This window comes from Doryrhamphus excisus, linkage group LG17 (assembly GCF_037039965.1).
Source record: "Doryrhamphus excisus strain RoL-2023G ecotype Guam linkage group LG17, RoL_Dexc_Guam_v1.1, whole genome shotgun sequence".
Lineage (NCBI taxonomy): Eukaryota > Metazoa > Chordata > Actinopteri > Syngnathiformes > Syngnathidae > Doryrhamphus > Doryrhamphus excisus.
The window spans coordinates 4,182,677-4,205,934 of NC_136373.1; the positions used below are offsets into that span (position 1 = coordinate 4,182,677).

The 23,258-nt window shown below is 39.4% G+C and overlaps 1 protein-coding gene and 1 long non-coding RNA gene across 2 annotated transcripts; one reads left to right on the forward strand and one right to left on the reverse strand.

The window, feature by feature from the left end:
- The first annotated feature begins 1,296 nt into the window (after nucleotides 1-1,296).
- Nucleotides 1,297-2,572, forward strand: LOC144901975 (uncharacterized). Its single transcript, XR_013630170.1, has 3 exons — nucleotides 1,297-1,346; nucleotides 1,820-1,948; nucleotides 2,377-2,572. It is a non-coding gene; the product is annotated as an uncharacterized LOC144901975 (long non-coding RNA).
- A 10,735-nt stretch (nucleotides 2,573-13,307) lies between these two features.
- On the reverse strand, nucleotides 13,308-20,566 carry gata5 (GATA binding protein 5). Its single transcript, XM_058085547.2, has 6 exons — nucleotides 19,957-20,566; nucleotides 17,623-17,792; nucleotides 15,963-16,091; nucleotides 14,657-14,741; nucleotides 14,443-14,567; nucleotides 13,308-14,130 (listed from the first exon to the last, which is right to left on the reverse strand). The coding sequence occupies exons 1-6, from the start codon at nucleotides 20,531-20,533 to the stop codon at nucleotides 14,008-14,010; spliced, it is 1,209 nt and encodes a 402-aa protein (XP_057941530.2). The 5' UTR covers nucleotides 20,534-20,566; the 3' UTR covers nucleotides 13,308-14,007.
- Nucleotides 20,567-23,258: the final 2,692 nt, after the last annotated feature.

Genomic DNA, 23,258 nt, shown 5'->3' on the forward strand with positions numbered 1-23,258 from the left:
TGAAAAGGCACCAATTGAAGATTCATCGTGGTCAAAATGGCGTCCAGTAACAAGTCTACAAGCAGTTCCAGGACTGGTCATTCATCAAGTGTTAACCAGGCTCCAGTTAAAGCAGAGGCTGTTAAGGTGAGAGTGTCATATGCACACCTGAAAGTTGAGAAAGCTAATGTAGATGGTGTTAGCATTAGCATTACAAAGTGTTAGCATTACAAAGGGAAGCTGAAGTCATACTAGAGGAGTTTGAAAACAAGTAATTTTAATCAAAAAAAAAATAAAAATTAGGACGTATAAGTGAATGTGTACAGTCTCAAATACAGAAAAATCAAAGCACTCACCATATCCTTGTAAATTCCCAACTACCGCTGGTCCACAAGTAAGCTCACCCGTCACATTAATAACATGGCATCCCCCCTCAATGAAGACACTTTAGAGCTGCCACCCATTACACTCTTAAAAATGCTGGGTTATTTTTTTGACCCAATCGCTGGGTTGAGCCTGTTGGGTCATTTAATTGGGTTATTTTTATTGAGTTGGGTATTCTGAGAACCCAATTCGCTGGGTTATCTCAGTTGGGTGCTGAGTTATTTGCTGCTGGGTTGTGATTTCCATTATATTGTGCTGGGTTATTTTGGACAACCCAGAGCGTTGGGTAGAATTTTGGACATGCGCAACAAAGCCCCGCCCACAAACTTACTTCGTTCGGACCCCACATTTCATCTGAGGAGACCAATTTCAGCACGGAGCAAGGTTTGTTACATTCCCACTATTGTTTTACCGTATAAATGTCTTTATATTATTATATAACGCTTCATAAACGTGTTAAAATGTAAGTTCGTGAAGCACTGTTGAGTACTAGCTTGAGGAATCGATCGGTAACCTTAGCAAACTTCCATTCCCTCCAAAAGTGGCAAGCGAACACGTTCGCTGGCGAGCTATGTAGGAACCAAACTATGTTGTTGAAATTACAAGAGACATGTGTGATAGTTATGAGGACAACGTCAGTTATCTCGTCAATTTGCCATTTTATGTGATATCAAGTTAAAGAATCTTGTGAATTAATACGAGCGTGCTGATGAACCGGTGTTTTTTTAAGCTAGACTGCTGCATGCTAGCGGGCTTCCGTTAGCCACCGATAGTCCACTGTATACTAATCAGTTTGGGCGCGAATTCGACGACAGTTTTGTAAGTTGCATATAAATGTTTGGACTACTGAATCTTATTTCATTTCATGGTATGTTTGTTCTTATGCACCCTCTTTGTGATGTTTCAGTTCGCTGAAAAGTATCTATGGATGAGTTTGTCAGTTCCAAATTGACTGAGTGGCAGCTACTGGGGCTGATTGAAAGGTAAGTCATCTTCATGCCTTCATTTTATGGGTATTGTTTTACAGTAGCTACTGTGCCTGCTATATGTTATAGACATAAGAAATGGCGGTGGGTCAGTCACTGTTGCTTGTACCAATACCCACATTTTTAACAGAGTGATCCATCTTGTGATTCCAATATATATTGCTGTTATATCAGCCTGCGAGTCAAAGTTTGCTCACCACTGCTGGAGACAATGATGACAAACCCTCTATGGTACACATTATGATCCCAATTGGTAAAAAAAAATGTTTGGGGTGTGTTTTTGTGTTTTAATATAGACCAAGTAAACATAATCGAGACATTTTCTCAATATTATTTTAGGGTTGATTGCAATACGACAACACTGCACAGTAGTGGAACATATTGAAAACAGTTTTATCTAAAATTGTATTATAATATTTAAAACTCATGTTCTCAACAATCTGGTAATGACACCCATAATTGTCCTACAGATGCCAGGGGAGAAGTTGCCCATGACGCTGCTGCCCATCCTGCTCCCTCCGCCTGTGTTTAAAAAGGGCAGGAAATTGGTCCGGGCGAGTATTCAGGAGGTGAAGAGAGCCTTCATCGATGTTAAGCTGGTAAGTAATTTACCTTTCAACAGAAATTAAAATGTAAATGAATTGTGACATGACTCCAGTTGTTCTTTTACACAGTTTTAAAGCAGGACTCTTTTTATGAGGAGCGACTTGAAAAGATTGTATTTCGTGGAATGTGTGACAGCGTAACATTTGGCTGTTTCTCATTTCATGAAGCACTATTCTTACAAGTTGTAACTTGGTGTAAGTTGTTACTCCATAGTGATGTGTGACGTATAAACCACAGACCAAACATTAGACTGGCCAAACCCCCTGAATAAATTGTTGAACACGCCATTGACTTTACAGGTGTCACACTTCTCCCCGTAGAATATATATTGAAATAGCTTCAGTAGAGAGCTGATGACAATTGCTCTGCACTGCTAGAAATACTTACAAAATACTTACCTTTTTTTCTTTTCTCATCATAGGTCGGAGCTAACATGGTGGAATACTTGCAGCAGGCACAATCGCCTACCCATTTGTGCTGCTGCTCACAGAGCCTCTTGTTCTATGTATATATCACTCTCTCATAGCTGTCCCCCTCACCCGTTCTTAAAATGTAATTTTTTTGGACATAATTTGTTCATATGTGAAGGAAATGTTGTGAGTTGTTATATTTGTATGTTCTGGAAATGTAATATAAATATACTATATAATAAATAAATATTTTATTGTTACATTGGTGTCATTGTAATATATTATTAATAATATTAGCACACAATAAAAATAAATAAATTATATATATATATATATATATATATATATATATATATATATATGGTATATTGGCAACCCAACTTGTTGGGTTGAAATAACCCAGCCGTGTAGTAAATATGAACCCAGCGTTGGGTCATATGAACAACCCAATGTACAACCCAATTGTTGGGTTAAGAGAACCAACCCAACTTGTTGGGTTAAAATAACCCAACGCGAGGTTGGTCCTATATTTAACCAGCGTTGGGTTGGGAAACAACCCAGATTGGGTTGTTTTTAACCCAGCATTTTTAAGAGTGTAGCACTGAACCAAAGCTGACAAAGTTAGCTAATCATAATATGCATGCTCAATCACCCCAGCCAGCATCTCACACCCAACTGACCCATTTGCCCAATATATGACACAATGAGATCTTTTTTGCTGAACATGGTACTCTTTATTTGGTGGTGCAACACCGAAGGCTGGATCACATGACAAAATGGCTAGGAAAGTGACCAGGTGAAACGCATTTGCTCAGTGCACGTCAACACGTCTAAAGTTACTTTGACACTTGTTGTGGATTTGGCCCAATCGTGGATAAACTCCCATGTGGACAATGCAAATTCATATGCAAAGAAGCTAATGAACCTATTTCCTACAAGGTTAGAACATGCTCCGGGTTCGTAGAAGCATGGGGCAAAATGGCTGAAGGTTTTCAGCTTAAGTCACTAGACGGGTCAGCAGTTATTCCCCCCCTACCCCTGCATATCGAGTGTCAGGACATCCCCAACAGTAGGAGTGAAATCCCAACACACCTCCAGGCCTTAGAATTAGACCCACATGCTGAAATATTCCTATTACTTGGATGGGATATTTTATGGGGACACAAAATTAGGCAGAGAAACAATGGCCGCCGTAATGGGTCTGGTGTTTGTCTGGGCCATGTTCATATTTGGGCCGAGTGTCAGTATTCTGAAAACTGTAGTCCTTAAAAATGGCTGCCGTTAGTTGGGAGACTTGTATGCTAATGTAGGACTGAATAAACAAAAATAAAACTACCCGCAGTGCATTAGTATTTCATACAAAATAATACTAAGATCTGCATCACCTCACAGTTATGACTAAAGATCGACTTTATCTTACTTATTGTGTGGGAATATGGGCTAATAACTATAAAAGCAATCTTCACTCGCTAAATGTACTGCAAAAAAGGTCAGTAAGGATAATTCATAATGCCGCCTACAGAGAACATACTAACTCCTTTTTTTCTAAAATCACAAATACTTCAACTTGCTGATATAGTTAATTTTTAATGCATAAGGCTAAAAATAACCAATTACCTAAAAATGTCATCCAATACTTCTCTACAAGAGAGGAGAAATATGATCTCAGGGAAGAAGTACATTTCAAACACTTCTATGCTAGGACTACGTTAAAAAGCCATAGCATTTCAGTATCCGCAGTGCATAAGTTTTTAATAAAATATAATACTAAGATCTGCATCACCTCACAGTTATGACTAAAGATCGACTGAAATGAGTGCCACTCACTCTCTGTGGAACCTCTCCACTCATGCTCATTAGCTCCCAATCAAGTTTTTTTTAGGGATGATAATAACCCTAGAGGGGCTCCTCTCCTCCTCCTTCTGTCTTCTACTGTCCTCTCCCTCCGTCTACCTCCCTGCTGAGTGTTATCAGCAGTTCTGCTCAGTGTCCCACTGTCATGTCTTGATGTGATTTATGTCACTGGCTGTGAAGTCCACTTATCTCCCTCCTCTAACAGAGGGATGGATCCCTCCTTCTCCAGCCAGCCTGGCTCCTCTGGCTGCAAGGGAGGAGCCATATGGGTGAAGTGTGGAGGAAGGGATTCAAGTGATTATTAATGTCTAAATAGGAAACTAAGTCAACTCTACCGCCTCTTGAGTTATAGAGTGATACTACAAGATCGGTTGGCTTGGCATGTTTTGCAGTATTTATTAGCATATGCTAACATGTGGCTATATTGCCTCTTCGCTACTCCAAATAATATGGCTGCTTTGTTCCGGATGAGCCAACAGCAGCTATTTATTTCTTCTTGACTTTATTTGGCTGCTGTAAAGACACTTATCTATACATTTAGCTGACGCAGGGGATGGAATGCATGCCTTTGTTTTGTATATACAGTACTATTATAAAAGTACTAGTATAGCATAGTAGTGTGAAATACTTATATATGGATAAAAGCCCATATGCTATATTTTGTGTCATGTATTTTTTTAGCCTAAATCGAGTCAGGAGGAGAAAAGTGGACTCGAATCACAGCACAAAGTCAAACATCTGCTGAGTGTTTTGTGTGCTTTTATGGTACGGTTCAACTCCAAACACAATGGTACTCAATGGTCCTCAATGGTCCTCCTTGTCAACGACCATGCTACTAAGAGGGCAAAGCCATTAGTCCTTGCACAGGTGGATCATTTCGCATCTAAGCTAGAAACCTGGGCCCAAATTTTAAGTAGGAAAAGGTCCTCCACTGTCCCATTGCGTACTCGCATGAGGACATTTGTAAGATCCTCCCTGTCCTGAATTCCGTTAGCCTGCAGCTCAGAATTCCGATTGCTTTTCCCATCAATTCTGATTACTTTTATTGTGCAAAATTCATTAATTCATTCATTTTCTACCGCTTATCCTCACAAGGGTCGCGGGAGGTGCTGGAGCCTATCCCAGTTGTCTTCGAGCAAGAGGCGGGGTACATCCTGGACTGGTTGCCAGCCAATCACAGGGCACATATAGACAAACAACCATTCACACTCACATTCATACCTATGGACAATTTGGAGTCGCTAATTAACCTAGCATGTTTTTGGAATGTGGGAGGAAACCCACACATGCACGGGGAGAACATGCAAACTCCACACAGAGATGGCCGAGGGTGGAATTGAACCCTGGTCTCCTAGCTGTGAGGCCTGTGTGCTAACCACTTGACCGCCGTGCAGTCTTATACATTTATTTTTAGGTATAAATTTATTATGTGGGCTGCACATGCATGCGTGGGTTTTCTCCGGGCACTCCGGTTTTCCTCCCACGGAATCGAACCTGCTGTGTGACCTGCATGCTAACCACTCGTGCACCATGCAGCCCTGATTATTTATAAATGTTTTAAATTCTGTCAAACAAAAGCTATCTTTATTTCACAAATAAACAAAATAGTCATATAAGGGAGATGTCCCAGGGTGAAATTGAACTCTGGTCTCCTCGCTGTGAGGCCTGCGCGCTAACCACTCATCCACTGTGCAGCCCATATGTACCTCAAATATATACCCGCAAATGATTGTAATTTCGCCCCCAGCGGACCCACCCACAAAGTGAAGCCACAAATATAATATAATATATACATATATAATATAATTATGTATTTCTCATAGATTGCTTTGTTCCTCTTCTATAGATCAATGCCTTCCAGCACATGCAGCACTTTGTGTAAGGGATGCAGCAGCGGGCCCAGCATGCCATTGAGGCCGAGGACCAACAACACAAGCTGGAGCTCCACAAACTGATGGCCAGGTTTGTTTTCTTTTTCTACAATTACTTATGTGATGCATGTTGAAATGAAATAAAACCATTACCATTACAATTACTTATGATACTAATGACTGGGAAACTGAGAAATGGTCTTTCTGTCCCCATCTTATAAATACCAACAGCCTTTTCAAGGCTTGCCAGATTCACTGAATGAAAGAAAAACAACTTTAGCACTCAGCTACTCATTAAACACCTAAAAAAGTTTGTGAATTATTGATGGACATTAAGGCTTGTATCAATTTTGCCAGAAAAAAATCTTAGTGATCCCCAATATCTGGAGAATGCTCTGTGGTCTGATGACACAAAAGTTGAACTTTTTGGAATACGTGTGTTCCATTACATTTGGCGTAAATGCCAGATTTCATAAAAAGAACATGGTCTGTGGCTGTTTTGCTGCTTCAAGACCTGGAAGATTTGTTGTCATAAATGGAACCAAATCTTGAAGAAGAATGCCAGGCCATCTGTTTGTGACCTCAGGCTGAAAAAAATGATCCAAAACACATCAACAATTCCACCTCTGAATCGCTGAAGAAAAAAAACAGTCAAAACAGTCAAAGTCCGAACTTGAATCGTGTTGAGATGCTGTGGCGGTTCATGCTGGAAAACCCTCCAATGTGGCTGAATTACAACAATTCTGCAAAGATGAGTGGGCTAAAATTCCTCCACAGAGACTGAACTTCTTAGTCTTAACCCTTTGACCCTGCATCTTGCCCTCTGTCAGCCCACTGTTAAATAGAGACCTGCGGATAATTCTTCATCCTAAAAGAGCAATCTAAGCAGCTCACATCATCATCATCATCATCAACGTCATCCATCTACCTGCCTCTTTCATCTTGGCTCATCTGCGTCACAGTTCTATGTCAAGGTCATGTGATCAGCACATATCAGCCAGTAAATTCAAGTTAGAGTGAATTAGTCAGCTATTACCGTACTGTAGATCAGTTTTATTTCCCCCCCACATTACCCCCAAGTAAACTTTCCAGCGCCACTGAGACCGATTGGGGCGGGGGGGCGTCACCCTACGACCTTTCGACCGCAAACCGCATTCTGAACCACTGCATCATTATAATAGCTAATGGCTGTGTTTTGACTAGTTATTGAAGGATAGTAAATTATGCAGGCTGTGTACTAATTACTCAAAAGTATATTACTTTCTATAGTACTGTCCCTTGAGAGATATAGAAGAAAATAAGAAAATTATTGTGAGAAAATAGGGCTAGTGGTTAGCGCGCAGACCTCACAGCTAGAAGACCAGGGTTCAAATCCACCCTCGCCCATCTCTGTGTGGAGTTTGCATGTTCTCCCCGTGGGTTTTCCTCCCACATTCCAAAAACATGCTAGGTTAATTGTCCATAGGTATGAATGTGAGTGTGAATGGTTGTTTGTCTATATGTGCCCTGTGATTGGCTGGCCACCAGTCCAGTGTGTACCCCACCTCTCGTCCATAGACAGCTGGGAAAGGCTCCAGCAGCCCCACGACCCTTGTGAGGAAAAAGCAGTAGAAAATGAATGAATGAATGTATGTAAGAAAATAGTAACATTTATGAGTATAAACTGTATCATATTGTATCATACAGTGTATTACCTTACATAAGCTAATGATAATCACAACATGCACAACCTTATACTGCATAAATAATTGATGAATAACACTAAAAAAGCCAGTTTAACATCGGATTTCAACTACAAAATCAATGCATCGCTACTGAGAAGCGCTTCAGAAACACTCTTTAAGCTCTGCGTCCCAGCTCATTCATGAGTTGGACCTCCAGAATTCCTTCACTCCTTAGCTTCTAAAGACTATGAACTGTATCGCATTACTGTTTGTCTTTTTTCTGGCTTTCTGGAGTGTGGCATATGAGGTGCTAGCGCACCCTTCCTAGATGCTAATAGCACCTCCAGAGTGGATCCGTTACTGCGATCGGATCCAGGATCATTACTTACGTTCCTAAATCAACATGTCCTCACTCCTCCGGAGATGTTCTTGGCCCCTAAAAGCCTGCTGATGATGCATTCTTGTGAGCTCTTGAAATGGAAGATGGAGGAAACGGGAGTAAATTAGGGCAGGACAAAAAGTTCCCACGCTATGCTGTGTCTGAGTATAGTATATAATTGGCTAAATCCACTGCAGCCAGTCAGTCTTTGGTCTGCACATTCTTCCCCCCTTTCAAGAAAGAGCAGTGAAACAAATAGGGTGCATCTCAGCACAGGAAACATTGAGCGGGTTATCCAGAGTGCACATCCAGAAGCCCAGACAGAAACAGATGATGCTAAGAAACAAGATGCAAAGACGGAGACGGATGAAGATGACGGCCAAAGGCCGGGAGGAAATAAATAAATGAAGGTGAAAGGAATGAAGGGAAGAAGGTGGGGGAAAAGACAAGATGTACTGGCTAGCTTCAGAGCAATGCTTAGAATTTCCTCGGCATGAGTCAGTTAAGATGAGAAAAGTAGGAGTGACTCATTATGTAAAGCTGGGGATCCTTGTGGATTATTTGGATATTTTATAAAAGCTGATATTATCATGTGTAACTGCCAAGGAATGATAGCATTCGCTGGAATTACGGGCCTCTTGAAAAATAAAAAAAAATTAAAATGTTTACAAATTATTGGGACCCCTGTCTGGCGCGGGCGAGGCGCGGGCGAGGCGCGGGCGAGGCGCGGGCGAGGCGCGGGCGAGGCGCGGGCGAGGCGCGGGCGAGGCGCGGGCGAGGCGCGGGCGAGGCGCGGGCAAGGTGAGGCTCAGGCGAGGCTCAGGCGAGGCGCAGGCGAGGCGCAGGCGAGGCGCAGGCGAGGCGCAGGCAAAGTTCAGGTCAGGCGCAGGCAAGGCTCAGGGGAGGTGCAAGCGAGGCGCAGGTGAGATGCAGGCGAAGCTCAGGTGAGGTGAGGCTCAGGGAAAGCTCAGGCGAGGTGCAGGCGAGGCACAGGCGAGGCGCAGACGAGGCTCAGGCAAAGCTCAGGCAAAGCTCAGGCGAGGCTCAGGCGACGCTCAAGCGAGGCTCAGGCGACGCTCAAGCGAGGCTCAGGCGAGGCGCAGGCGAGGCGCAGGTGAGGCGCGGTGCCTCACAATTGACCTCAATTTTTCCCTCCGATTCAGCTTCATTTAAGTAAGCTCACTTGTTTTGACTCTGTGTATTATGTTTGAGTCTTTGGGTTGTAATTTGGTAGACCAGGCCTCACATGCCCTGCGCCCCCGCCTGCGCCGCGCAATACGTTGCAGTATACACATTGCAATCTCAAACTTCTTCGGTAACTAAAACAAGTTGACCATTTCTTTATCGTAGCTTGACATACTAATGAATACACAATAAACACTCTCTAAATAACATATATACAGCCAAATAAAAATAGCATTATGCCCACTAAACATCAAAATTTCCATTTTTCCGAGACTCATCAGGAGGGGGTCAGCTGACGAGACACTGATGGGAGCTGGTAGAGTGGGGAGATAAGATGGATGACACTTTACGACGGCCATAATGATGATTATTTAGTGCAGTGCTCAGGCGCAGAGGTCCATCAGAAGATCAAACTTTGCTCGCTGTGGTGTCTTGATGATGCACAATGATGTATCTTCAAAGCTTTAAGTGCAGCAGGAAATACAGGACATTACATGTAAGTGTAGGGTACCACTCCAGAGGTTACTGGTCCGAACGCCACTAAGAATCACATTTATGGCAATAATAAAATCACCCACTAAATGGGTTTGGCATGGTGAGACTTAAGTGTTTCTCACAAGAACTCAGTCAAAAGAATGCATTCAAATGTGTTTTACGTTTTCTTGAGCTTTTTTTGCTCCACTTTACCCAAATAGTCCCACTGATTCCCTTAATCCTTATATGCTTATTATCCTCTTAATGAGTGTATGTAATGATCACAATTATATAAATATTTAATATATTTAAATATTATATATACGATATTTTAATATTATTTTTAATATTAAAATATTTTATAATATTCAAATATTATATATGTAATATTTTGTCCATATATATATTAATATTAAAAATAATATTACAAATATTTTATAATAATATTTAAATATTATATATATAATATATAATATTTAAATATTGTATATATAATATTTAAATATTAAAAATAATATTTAAAAATATTTCTCTGGGTATTTAAAACCAAATATTTGATTGTATGAACTATTTCTTCACAGACACCTGTTATTTGTTGTCCATGTCTGGACCCATTCAAGGGCGTCTCCATGGCAACTGCTGTCCTGTCGCAATCACACCCTGCGAACTGAAGATCCAAGACTGGGCAACTTCTTCAGACCTACGCACCCATGCTTCCAACGACGCTCATACAGTATGTATATTCGTACACACGTCACTTCGCTTATTCAACGCCTTTGCCGTCTCGTCCGTCCGTTGCGGGCGAATGCGTGGGTTTACTTCGGGTACTCCGGTTTGACTCCCATATTCAAAATATATGAATGTTAGCTTAATAAGCGACTCCAAATTGTCCATAAGTATGAATGGTTGTTTGTCTATATGTGCCCTGTGATTGGCTGGCCACCAGTCCAGGGTGTACCCCGACTCTTGCCCAAACTCGGCTGGGATAGGCTCCATCATACTTGTGTGCTTATAAAGTTTAAAGTCACAGCCTATGTGAGAAATTTCAAGTCAACCCAACGAATACAAACTTTTTTGAACCACAAGACCTAAAAGAACAAGCAGTTGCATGTGTTGTGTGTGACACCGCCAACTAGTGGTCTGGCATGCATATCGCAGTATGTTTCTAGGTTCTTGTCACACATTTCTCCTCTCTCTTTTATTGCACCTTCCCTCCTCATAGATCTCCTCCTCCTCTCATCACCTCTTATTTTCACCCTCCTCCTTCTTGGCCCTTCATCCTTCATGAGGGGGTGATGGAGGAGAGAGGAGGAGGCGGAGAATTAGGAGGGTCTGTGGGGGTTGAGTAAGCCTGGACTTGACCCCTGCTTTCTGGGCTCCGAGGAGTCTCCTCTCCACCCGGGCCAATGACGGATGGAGAGACAACCAGGGACGACACACACACACACACAAACACACACAAACAAACGCACATACATACAAAGGGTGTTTCTTTACTAAAAATCATGAGCTAGATACATCTAGTGTCAAAGTAACAGTAAAATATGGTGGTGGTAGTGTGATGGTGTGGGGCTGTTTTGCTGCTTCAGGACTCCAAGACTTGCTGAAAAAATTGAACCATTAATTCTGAAGGAGAATGTCCGGCCATCTTTTTGTGACCTCAACTTGGGTTCTGCAGAAGGACAATGATCCAAAACACCCCAGCAAGTCCACTTCTGAATGCTTAAAGAAAAACAAAATGAAGACTTTTTCAGGGTAGCAGAAAGTTCCCCCTCCCTTCCTGTAACGTTTTTTTTTTTTCACCCCTTCCTCGAGGAAACAATCAAATTCATGGACGCGGAAGTGATCGTTCTCGGGTGTCGCCGAGCAATCCATCATTCTGTTGTTTTCAGCTCTTATTTTAGGGCTCCACCAGCAATAGTTTGTGAATGTTTAATAAGTCAGTCGTGGGCTAATAATATCAACGTTGGTTGTGATTCATGATGGGTTTTTTTTTCACAAAGAACAAACCGGACATGGCATGCATTGCATGTTAGCCTTTTGCTTGTAATGTCGGTTGTAGTGCTGTTGACCCAAGATAAAAGACTGAATGATCACATGGGGGTTCATTGAAGCCCTCAAAACCTCTTAAAATCCACTGAAAATGTGTCAAAATAGAACTTTTTTTTTTTTTACATATTTTTTACTGTGAGTAGCAAGATAATTATGTTTTGCTTGTCATTTTTGGGCTGCATGAGTGCTGCCCATACTTCACTGACTAGTTTTGACTTATCAGTCAAAAATATTTTATAATATAAATATTTAATAATATATGTGTATCATATTTAAAATATTTTACAAATATTTTATAAAATATAATTACATATAAAATATTTTATTCAAAAAATATAAATATTAATATACTATATAATATAATTAAAATATATATTGTACGATTAGGTATCAGAATATTAATATTATGTAAATATTTAAAATGTTTAATAATATTTAAATATGTACATATTATATACATATATAATATTATAATATTTAAAAATAATACTTAAAAATATTTTTCTGGGTATTTAAAACTTGCCTAGATTTCAGTGCTTACAGTGCATCAACTATTGTTTTTGCAAGTTCAAAATCCTCTTTGTAACACTTTGGTATTTTTATGGAAAAAACTATGAATCATTAGTAATATTTAATAATATATATGTATCATATTTAAAATATTTTACAAATATATTATTATATATAATATATTATATATTTATAATATAATAATATATTATATAGTGTATTATTATGTATTAGAATATTAATACTATATAAATATTTTAAATATTTAATAAAATGTAAATATTTAAATATTATATACATACATAATATTATAATTTTTAAAAAATAATATTTGAAAATTTAAATATTTTAAAACTTGCTTAGTTTTCAGTGTTTACAGTGTATCAACCATTGTTCATGCAAGTTCAAAATCCTCTATGTGACACTTTGGTATTTTTATGGAAAAAGCTATGAATCAAAGATCCTCTACACAGCTGGAGTGATCTTTTGTTTAAAAAAAAAAAGTGTCAGAGAAGCAGGACTATAGTATTTTTCATTGGCATTCAGTCTGGCCACCAGTTGAAAAGCCCTGACAGATACAGTACAATGTAGTAACATATACGTATATACAGTAACATACTGTAATATACAGTAACTGTAGTGTCCAACTTGCTACCTTCCACCTGACTAACATGTTGTGGTATATAGCATATTATACCCTCTCCCAGCAATAGCAAAGATGTGCTGCCATAAAGCAGGGTGGTGTTGTTGGCGTTGTGTCGCCTGCGTGTCGCTGTGTTGGCAGTAAAGCGACCTTGTTGCTGGCTCCATGCCATAAAACACAGTTGGAACACAACCTTTGAACGGTTGATCAGTTGGCGCACACAGAGACACGCACACACACACGCGTGATGATGATGATGCTCTTCTTGCTGAATATGCATGCAAAGATATAACGGAGTGACGAATGAAATTGGTGGGATTCCTTTTTTTTATTACATTCATTTCTCATCCATCAAATTAATAACAGATAGTTAATCAGATTCTGAAGAAGAAAGAGTCTTTTTTTCCTTTTACAATAATTACCAACAAAATACAGACAATACAATTATAAGACAATTATAATTATTTCACTCTTAATTTAAAAAAAAAAAAAAAAAAAAAAAAGAGCCATTGCACTTTTCACACAGCAACTGTCAACTTGAAAATCGGGCCAATTTACAACCGTCATATCTAACCGAACAATTGCTCACATAACCTCAGCGTGGAGGTCACTCGGCAACATGGCCGCCCCACAAACACATCACGATGACTTTTAACTGCCCTTATCTTAACATAAATAATGCGTCCATAAAAGTTAATCATCTACGTGTTGCTGATGAGATGTGCTCATCAACAACCCAAAAAAAAAAGTAACATGTTCTCATCGTGTTCTTTTCAACAAAAACACAACAAAAATATGCTTAAAATGAATGCATGTGCATGTTTTTGTTTTGCATTGCTGTAAAAATAGGTAGTTAGCTTGTAGCATCCTTGCGTCCACCCCCTTGATCAATTAAAAAAAGTCTTTAATTGACAGGTCCGCTCATATATATATTAAAAGTGGGCTATATGCCGTCCCACTTGGGTGTCCATGAAAGTGTGTTCAGGCGGCTCAGTAATAATGATGTTGGCTCATGCTTGGGAAAGAGCGCACCAGGAGTTCTGTGCAGCCATGGATGTTGGCGTAAAAACATAATCCTCGTATTTAATGTCCACGTGCGATGATGATATCGTTGTGTTCAACTGGCTAGCCGACTGCAGAGGACAGAAATTAAAGAAAAAAAATAATTAGAAGCAGTTGATAATTGGACAGAATTGGACATTTAAAAAAAAATACTTGGAGTGCATGAGAAAGTGAACTCTGTGATAAATTGGCGTTAATTTGAGCATTTATGATACTACTTCCTGGCTTAGAGGAGATGATTTATTGATGATTTATATTAACTGAAGTGAAAAAATTGATTATATGATTCAGTATATAAGGGACATATAAAGCAATACTTTGTGTATTTCTCCATTTTCCCACTTAGCATACTACTTCCTGGTTTCGAGATGGTTCGAGACTACCTGAGACGTGATGGTCTGTCCAGCGTAGGGTGAAGGGGTCAAGTTGGGTTCACTCTTGATGGTGGAGGCGTGTTCTGACACGGTGAGGGACGATGGTGAGCTGCTGTCAGAGGTGGTGGGCGGGGCTAAAAACGATAACAAAATCTAAGTATCTATGTAATATCAATACACATTGTTGGTATTTGCTTCAGGGTGCGCTTGTTTTTCACCACACCTGTAGCTGACTTGGTCTTAGGCATCTTAGGTTTGCGTTTCCTGGTCTGGATACTCTCTTTCTTCATGGCCAGAGGTCTGGGCACCTGGATGGAGGAGATGTCCCTCATTAGTTGACTCCAGTGCAAAGACATAAATCCATACATACATATATATAAAAGTCATACAATTTGTATTTGTAGTCCTTTTTTTGGATTTTAGGATTTTCTCAATTTGGATTTTTGGACCATGTTTTAGAAATCTTTGATAAAATCACAAGTTTTTCAACAAAACCATTTGAGTATCCAACTGGATTGATGAATGAATGGAAAACCCGTAGAACTCCATAACCACGGTTCCTAATAGGGATTCACGATTTGGGATTCAAACCTTCTTGCTGTCCAACTAAATACAAATTCCGGACTGTCCGTCCGTTTTGTATATCTGAATTTTTAGACTCATTCAAACAACTGCTTCAAAAAAAGAAACCGCACTGGAACTCTTGAACATTTCTGGTCAAATTCCAAGTCATTCAACAACCGAACTGACTGACTACCAAAGATGGTAACCATTGGTTTTTGACTCCTGGGTTGAATGAATGGCTGGGAAAACCAGAGGACTCCACAACCGGAGAACCTAATAGCAACGTAAAGCTCTACAGAAAAGTCCAGAAGCAGGATTCAAACCGGGAACTAAGTCAAAAGAGCTAAATAATGGATTCTGGACTCTTGGTTGAATATCTGAATTGTTAAAGGGGAACTGCACTTTTGCCCATCATTCACAATCTTTATGTGACACAGTTATGCTAGTCAACAACAACAGCAGCAACAACACTTACAATCTCCATTCTCATTGGGATGGCTGTATCTTCCAGCACATGACGTGTGCTCCAGTTCTCATGTGAAAAATTTTGACGGCAAACAAGCATCTTATTGAGTCTTAGCAAAATCGCTAAATCGAGAGCTAGGTATCCACACTTCCGTCTCTGAATGACGCTGAAACTAGCGATTAGCGAGTTGTCATGTTAGCTAGTATCAATGCACCCTAGGAAAGACACTTTGGTAGTGTTTTAAAACATCAAAATACAGTAAGATACTGCAACTATTATATGTTATCATCCTGGTACGTGTTAATGTATGATCAGAGCATGTATATCACACCATGTAATATGTGTATGCCAATGACAGCACTGTAAGCTAGCTGATATTAACTCATTTTCTCGTGTTATAATACACAGAAAAGGGAAATAACTAATTTGTTTGTGAATGATGGGCAAAATTCCCCAAAAAATGCAGTTTTCCTTTAAACTGCTAAGTCTGGTTACATACCCCGTGCAGTTTCATGTAGAGCCCACACGCGTTACACACTGGTTCTCCTTCAGCGTTGCGTCTCCACAGCGTGGTGGTGCTAGTGTGACAGTTTGTGCAGCACAGACCAGCTCGGCGGGATGTGGTTTGCTGTAAAAGTAAAAAAAAAAAAAAAAAGTTGGACTATTTTTTCAGTTTTGGCTCAGACCCAAAAGACAGATTGCCTTGGACTTTTTTTTTGGGGGGGGGGGAAGAATCACAGGATGTCAGTGCAAAGACTGGCAACGTACGACAAAGATGAATTACAGCAGCAAGGCTTCAATGTGAAAATAGCTATTGAGTCATTAGTTGGACGGGCTTTTACACAGTAACATAAATAATGATTATTTTTGCTGCACGTTGGTTGTGTTTGAGCAGCCACATTGCTCGCAAACATCTCGTCCAAGGGCAAGGTCACTGCAGGACGAGCACAGCTGCTCTGTAGATGCAAGCTGGTGGGAAATAAGCAGCCGTGAAGCCTTGAAACGGCACTCGCCACCTGGGATGTTTTTTTTTTTTTTAAAGGAATACAAGCTGGTTTGACCAAGTTCTATCACTGGTTTACTCAGGACTTACTAACACAGTCTTTGCTTTTTAGCATTGATCGAGCTACAAAATAACCCACCATGGAACCAAGGAGAGTTGTGCTAGCACATTGATAACATACATGCATATATTTTTTATGCCGCTTATCATCACTAGGGTCGCCAAGGGTACACCCTGGACTGGTGGCCAGACAATCACAAGTCACATATAGACAAACAACCATTCACACTCACATTCATATATGAATGTGTCCAGTCCAGGGTGTACCCTGCCTCTTGCCCGAAGACAGCTGGGATAGGCTCCAGCACCCCCGCAGCCCCTCATGAAGATAAGCAGTAGAAAATGAATGAATGACTGAAAATTCATCTTAAGGGCGGCGGCCGAGTGGTTAGCTAGGAGGTCAGAGCTAGGAGACCAGAGTTCAATTCCACCCTCGGCCATCTCTGTGTGGAGTTTGCATGTTCTCCCCGTGCATGCGTGGGTTTTCTCCGGGTACTCCGGTTTCCTCCCACATTCCAAAAACATGCTAGGTTAATTGGCGACTCCAAATTGTCCATAGGTATGAATGTGAGTGTGAATGGTTGTTTGTCTATATGTGCCCTGTGATTGGCTGGCCACCAGTCCAGGGTGTACCCCGCCTCTTGCCTGAAAACAGCTGGGATAGGCTTTAACACCCCCCGTGAGGATAAGCGGTAGAAAATGAATTAATTGATGAACTTTGTATGGAGTTGTGTACTCCTATAGAGCAGCTACACACAATAACCTGCACTGAAAATGTTTTAGATTTTCCAGAATCTGCACCTATTCCTGCTGTATTGTCCATTAGGGCAATCAGTCTCCAATTAACCTAGCATGTTTTTAGAATGTGGGAGGAAACCGGAGTACCCGGTTTCAGGAAAAAAAACATATTCAGTTTTCATAGAGTTTGGCTTTAGACTGCACCAATGGAACAGATTCATCACAAAAACCGATATTCCACTTTACTATCACAAACACTAAATGAAATGTACTACGGAGCAAAAATCTGCATATCTGGACCATGATGCCAAATACTATACGTAAAACAATATAAATACTAAAACCCCAGTGTACTTACCAGCCTCTTCTGTGGTTTAATGAGTGGCCTGTTGATGCCGTTCATCTTGTGGTAGAGCCCGCAGGCGTTACACAGGTAGTGTCCCGTACCATCTCTACGCCACAGCGGCGTCGAGATGGAGCCACAGTTGACACACTCCCTGCCTTCGGTGGGCATGTCCTCCACCAGGTCTGAGTACAGAAATGAAACACTTTTAAAGAAACACAACAATAATAATAATAAATACAAATACAATACTGACACCCTCTACTGACATGGAAAGAGATCAAAACCCGCAGTGTGGAGACAGACTGATGGAGGGAGGGGGGACTGTTATCACCCTAGAAAGATCCTGGGTCTCTTCTATCCATCACATATTTGACAAACGACAAACGCCTGGCATAAATTGTATCAACATTTATAATATTTCATTTATTATGGCATAGCTTTGAAGATTGCAGTCAAACGTTTGGAGGCAAATTCTCATGCTACTGAATAATAAAGTGTCCCCAAACGTTTGACTGGTTCTACACACGTACAATTATATCAATTTCTCCAATATTGACAGACCTGGAGAAATGATATCATACCCATCTAGTCAGAAGAATCATAAAATCCTACTTCTATTTTATGGATCATATATCTTTGTTTAAAATAGACAAAATAGACAATGTTTTCACTTTATAAGTCCCCTTTCGAGGACTCCTGTAGAGCATGGCCACTTCGCTGTAGTTGGTCACACTCCCGAGTACTTCCAGACTACTGCCGAAACCCACGTTCTCATTTTGTGCCTTCCATCGCCAAGCAAATCCCGCCCTACACAGCCAGACCTAGCTCTTATACCACCAGAAAGCAGGGCAGAACCAACCAACCAACTAACACCAGTCCCGGGGGAGCTTGAGTATATATTTCATACATGCAAACTATACTTTAAGCTTATAATTCTAACAATCCACCAGGAATTATTTATCTTATTTTATCTGTAAAAGTTATTGTGTCTGTTTTTGTGTCCGCTTTCAACAATAATTACATTTAATTTCATGTATTTATTTTATAACTGTACATGAATTTGACTACACTTTTTCTACATGGAGAATTTTTTTAGGACAAAGTATTTAATAGTTTTTATTATTTAATCAGCTTTTCACGAATGGGTGCTGTGATACTGTATTTTTTTTAAAGCCTTCCAGAGTGCCGTGCTTATTGTTTTTACCTATAGACTATGCTTTATGAAAACGATGTCACGTGACCAGAAGTGAGCCACCCTATAGGCCACCATGGATGCAGTCTTGTTTCATTAGGTATAAACAATCATAACAACAGTGACTATTTCAACCCAACTTGTGCATGTGTTCTGGTGACATTGGAAAGTGTTTGATCACAGTGGAGGTGATAACTGTTCCTGAATGGGGGGGGGGGGAAGGGGGGGTCTCTTGTGTGTATTGAGGCCTTTGCTCGAAACACTGCACTGTTGCTCAGGGGGATTAGATTAACATTTTAATTGCAGGTTTACTCACTTAAAGAATGTGTATTGTCTTGGTCCAAAGTGGTTTGGATTGTTTTAAAACACTTTGATTCAATCTGGCTGCTGACTTGTTAGGGTCATCACTTCTAACATGGGGTCTGCATGATATTAATTTCATATTATAAAGCAAAATCTGATCATAATAATAATAATAATAACGCTCATGTAATAAAGATAACCACAAACAGCCAATAAATATAACACATTGATCATAACAATTAGCATAACAATTGCTTTCACAAAAATAATATCATGGTCTTGATTTTGTTTTAAATAATATTTAATATAAATTATGTTAAAACTATTATTTTAATTATTATTTTAAATAAAAGTGTTTTAACACTGAACTTCATCATAATGAGAACTGTTTCTAATATTTTGGTTACATATTTGGCTACAGGAAATGGACATAAATATTACAAATGCAACAATAACACAATTATAACTGGGATCTGGTATTATAGGCATCAATTTGAAATGTAATGAAAACTATGTGTTATTATATTTTTAATACAGTTCATAAATTTATGTTTGATGTTGTGAAAGACGACTAGAATTAAATTGAGACTTTTGTATAAATAGCATACTATTATTGTGTGTGTTTGATTAATTAATACAATGAAAGTCGATTACATTACAAATAATTAAGTGTGTTTATGATGTAATAATAACAGCATAGAAAATTCTATCGAAATATTTTTTTATACATATTGGTCACTTTTTATTGAAGTATCATTAAATTATCTATAATAATACATAATTTTATATGGCACTTATCCTCATAAGTGTGTATTAAATAGCAGAAATGGTGCACTTTATAGCGGGCCTACCGAGACTGGAACGCCGCGCAGACATGCCTCCTTGGCGGCCTTGCAGGCTCATCACCCCGCTCTCGAACGGTCCCGGCGTCCAGGAGGAGGTCGCCATCTCCGGGCTCATGTATGCGTACGGCGCCGTGTAAGACCCACCGGCCACGGAGCGCACCAGGGCGCCACCGAGCTGCTCCGCGGCACGAGCGCTGTTTCCGAGCACGAGCGGGCTCTGGTAGGCTGCATCCCGGCCCGCGTTGGTGCTGAGAGTCGGTGGTGGCGGCGGAGGAGGCGGGCTGTGAGAGTAGGAGAAGCCGTGCGGAGGGTGAGGGCTGGCGGGTGTGGCGAAGGACGGGGAGTCGGTGCAGGCGTTCTGGGACCAGCCGTGGTGATGGTGGTGATGGTGGTGGTGATGAGCACCGAGGCTGTGGGACTGGAGGGGCGGGTCGCAGGTCTGCAAGTAGGGGAGAGTGGGCAGCATGGCCGGGACTCTTGTTGGGGGTACGTAGACGGCGGAGTTGGCCGAAGGATGCATGTAACTCCCGGTGTCGTGAGTGTATGGAGATTGCCCGGAGGACAAAGTGAGGCTCTGATACATTTTCCTCTGATATCTTTAATTTTTTTTAAAAAACAAATTTTTGGGGAGTCCTTTCTGCACAAAACCCAAAGGTACCCCTGCATCCTGCATGTGGAAGACACAATTATTGCATGTTAAAAAAAATAAATCAATGAAGTTGAGATATCCTGAAGGCAGTGAACTCCGCATAGATAACAAACTGCTCCATATTTTAGGCGCACACACACACAGAATAAAACATTAATGATAACACAAGAAAGCATACATGCGCATTAGTGTTTTATCTCACCAGATAAGGCCAGTCAGGCGATTAAAAAAAAACTCCTAAAGAATTCCAAATGTCACCTTTAAAAAAAAAAAGGTTTAGAAGAAGGAACGATGATTTTGTGGAAAGTTCTGCACCACAAACTTCAAAAGCAAAAAAAAAAAAAAAAAGACGTTTTAGTCCTTAAAAAAAAAGTTAGTCCAGGTTTAAAGCCGGTGTCCCCCTTCCCCGCCACTCCTTCCTTTTTGGAGATACTGTAGATAGTGGAGGGACCGTGGCTGATAATTGCTGATAGGAGTATGTGTGGACGCTCTCTCCCACTGGAAATTTTGTATCCCCGAATAGGAACACGTGACCCGGCATGGAGGTAGGCCCAAAGGAGGAGGAGGAGGGGTGGGTGGGGGTGGCTTTGGGGGGGGGGGGGGGGGGTTGCAAGGTGCTGCATGGTGCAGCAGGATGAGGGCCCATGGATACATGGACACGGACGTGGAAACACTTTCTGGGTGGTTGCGTCTGGAATAAAAAAAATATATAATTTAATTAAATTAAATTTTTTTAAAAAATTATTTGTATGCACTTTGGAAAGTAATAATGAACTAGATACATGATACATTTTTAATTATTATTACATTTGTACCAAATTTACATTTAGTTAACTATCGAACTATTTACATTAAAATATTTAAATCACACTAACATGAATTGGGATTAAAATTAATCCATACATATTATGTTTTTTTAAAGCTTCATATAGGCTAAATTCACATTTAAAAAACTATATTATTACAGTATAATGACTGACAAGGTTACTAATTAATTAATCATTACTAAATTACTTACTTTTGTTTTTTGGATTTTAATGTCTTCATTTTTATTACTTACTGTAACAAGAATAAGTCCAAAACTGGGCAAATAAATAAAAATGCTGTTTCATGTTTTTAACATAATAAATAGTAATACATAATAATAAATAAAAAGTGGGTCTAGAAATTAAGAAAAATCTAGCAATGAAAAATCTAAAGACAGCAAATTTAAAGGCCTAAATGCTACATATATTATTTTTAAAGATGATATACAGATATATAGTTCCTAGTATAAGGTGTTTAAAATGAGTATATGTAGAATACAATAGTTTTAAAAGGGTACTCCTTCAGACTAATGACATTGTCTGGTCTGGAGTCTTCTATAATTAACACTTCATACTTACTTGTCAATGGATGCCATTTTAACTAAGGCACGATTGGCCGTTTTTCTTGTTGATTTTTTTTCATATTTTTCCTCTAATAAATCAACCTATATTCGGTATCTATGTGAGCGTCAAGCCGAACGCATAAATCAAGAATGAGAAGTGAGTCATTTTGAGTCCAAAGTGCAATACAGGGATTATTTTGATCAAGTGGCAATCATTTTACATTTGTTTTATGGAATCCCTATAATTAAATTAATTTGTTTTACCCGTAGAATTACATAGAATTAATATATTTTATCAATATCAATTATATTTTATTACCTTATTTAGTTTAATTTGAGTTGAATGAAGAAGAAAAAAACAAGATCAACAAACACAAATATATTATAATGTACAACGTACTTCCTTTAACTTAAAACATATTAATTGAGTTAGTCCAATGAGTTATTTGTTTTCAGTGTACTAATACTTATAGCCCCCAAAACCCGGACCAGGATAACCAGGATAAGATAAAGTGGATGCATGGATCAAAACGAAATAAAAACAAAACCTGGGACTAAAAGGACGATTAGAAAACAAAACATATTCTATAAATGAAACTTATCCAATTAGATTGTTGCTATTTCTAAATTCAACATTTAAACAACGAATAAAACGTATGTATAATCATATAAAAATATGTTTTTGTTTCGTTTTTCTGCTCCAGAGTTCCCCCTACAGGTTTGACTTGTTATCTATACTTACTTACTGTGCGCTAAAATAATATATTAAAAGTAATATTAAAAATATGTATGAAAAATGCTCACCCACAAAGTAACAAAATTAAAAAATATATATGTTTTTTGTTGATGTTCCAGTACTACTGTAAAGTTATTACCCAATTGTGGTAAATAAAAAAAAAATGTCAATAATAGTTCCACAACTGGCAACTGAGTATTGCATTTAAAGGGCACGTAGAGGTAGATAAAGCTGCTGGCACCATCTTGTGGAGTTAATGAAACTCTATCTGGATGAGCCAGTGGCGTCATTAGGCCTATTTTAAATAAATTTATATTTTTTATTGATTTAAAAAAATATATTTAAAAAAAAAAATGTAATTGATTTTTTAGTAATTTTTATAGATTTTTTTTACAAAAAAAATCTCTGACCAATTTTCTTATAATAGGGCAAAAGCAGGCTAATAAGCAAGCCAATTAGCAGGCTAACACTAGCCTACTACTACTGGTAGTAGTAGTACTACTACTATTACTACTATTACTATTACTACTACGACTACTGATTCTGATTAGTAA

Coding starts and splice junctions, on each gene's coding strand:
- gata5 (XM_058085547.2), bottom strand. CDS start 20,533: ATGTATCAGAGCCTCACTTTGTCCTCCGGGCAATCTCCATACACTCAC. Junction 17,793..19,956: donor TGCGCGGCGTTCCAGTCTCG/GTAGGCCCGCTA, acceptor TTCTGTACTCAG/ACCTGGTGGAGGACATGCCC. Junction 16,092..17,622: donor TTAAACCACAGAAGAGGCTG/GTAAGTACACTG, acceptor TTACTTTTACAG/CAAACCACATCCCGCCGAGC.